Raw genomic sequence first — 1,121 nt, 5'->3', positions numbered from 1 at the left:
AAGCTGAGCATCAACCGTGGAACACATTGTGAAACAGAAATAAGCAACGACACTGGAAATGTCACAGGCGCAGCAAATCGCCAAAGCAGACTCCTCAGTGGATCTAGTAAAACGTAATTAAACAGTGTGGATGCGTCCGGAGCCCTTGTGTCTTCTGGCGCGCAGCTTCTCCCTTCACTCGGGAACAGTTAAGTTTTGATTCCACCTTTCAACAGCACTGGGCTTTCACATTGCGCTGCTCCTGCGCAACCATACTTCGGTAGCGATCGTCATGACGTACCTCCACCTGCAGTCTTCTCCGACTTGGAAAGTCATCGCTCCACTTTCCCTCCTCTTGCGTGGTGAGGGAAGACGACTCTCTCGCGATCTTCCTGCCTTCCCTGACAAAGCTCCAAAGTTGCGCCCGGACCTCACTGAGCTTCTTGTCAATGCCAAAGCTCTGTGCAACATGGCCAAGATTGAGAACATCTGATATTAAAAAAAAAAGATGGGCTTTGAGTTCTCTGGAGTTCCCCATGTACGCCCGGATGTAGGACTGGTACGCAAACAGAACTAGGCACATGAGATCTTCTCTCCGGCTCTCATCCCTAGCTGATAAATCGCTTACAGTTCCATCTCGCTTCAATGACAGCTCAACTGATGGCACGTTCGAGGATCGCCATACTTTGCACCCACGTGTGGTTCGACGTGGGGTTGAGCCTTGTCAAATAGTACAAAAACACCAAGGAGGGCGGGGGGTCTCTTGCCGCAAATAACGCGTCGCTGCCAGCAATGGCAGAAGGAGAATATGAGTCGTTTAAGTTGCTCAAGTATGGGACGTATCCTGCCTCATGTGGCATGAGAAACAGTAGAGAGTTTACAGCGCTGCCGCAGAAAGATCGGTTGTAACCTCATTGGGTGATGACTGTACGTGCGTGTGTGTGGGAGGGGGATGGGGAGAGAGACACGACTTCCCCATTGTATGTGCATACATGCGTTCAATGCAGCCGCGTGGGAACAGCTCCTGAGTAAACCAGGTAACTTCACTTCATCCGTTGCTCAAGCAAATAAACAAACTCACGTTAGGGCGGCAGTGCGCTGGGGGTAGGGGGAATTGGCCTCACGAGGTGGCGAGAACACGC

At 51.4% G+C, this 1,121-nt stretch overlaps 1 protein-coding gene across 1 annotated transcript; it reads right to left on the bottom strand.

Annotated features, from left to right (window-relative positions):
• Positions 1–208: 208 nt before the first annotated feature.
• Positions 209–562, bottom strand: TraAM80_06070 (ATP-dependent DEAD/H RNA helicase; the record flags this gene model as incomplete). The annotated part of the gene is made up of 1 exon (XM_029382927.1): positions 209–562. One exon carries the CDS (start codon positions 560–562, stop codon positions 209–211), a length of 354 nt encoding a protein of 117 aa, XP_029237286.1.
• Positions 563–1,121: the final 559 nt, after the last annotated feature.

Source organism: Trypanosoma rangeli, assembly GCF_003719475.1.
Source record: "Trypanosoma rangeli strain AM80 chromosome Unknown Tra_15.4_contig_00211, whole genome shotgun sequence".
Classification (NCBI taxonomy): Eukaryota; Euglenozoa; class Kinetoplastea; order Trypanosomatida; family Trypanosomatidae; genus Trypanosoma; species Trypanosoma rangeli.
Note: the sequence above shows the minus strand (reverse complement) of the source record. Positions and strands in the feature narration are given on the sequence as shown.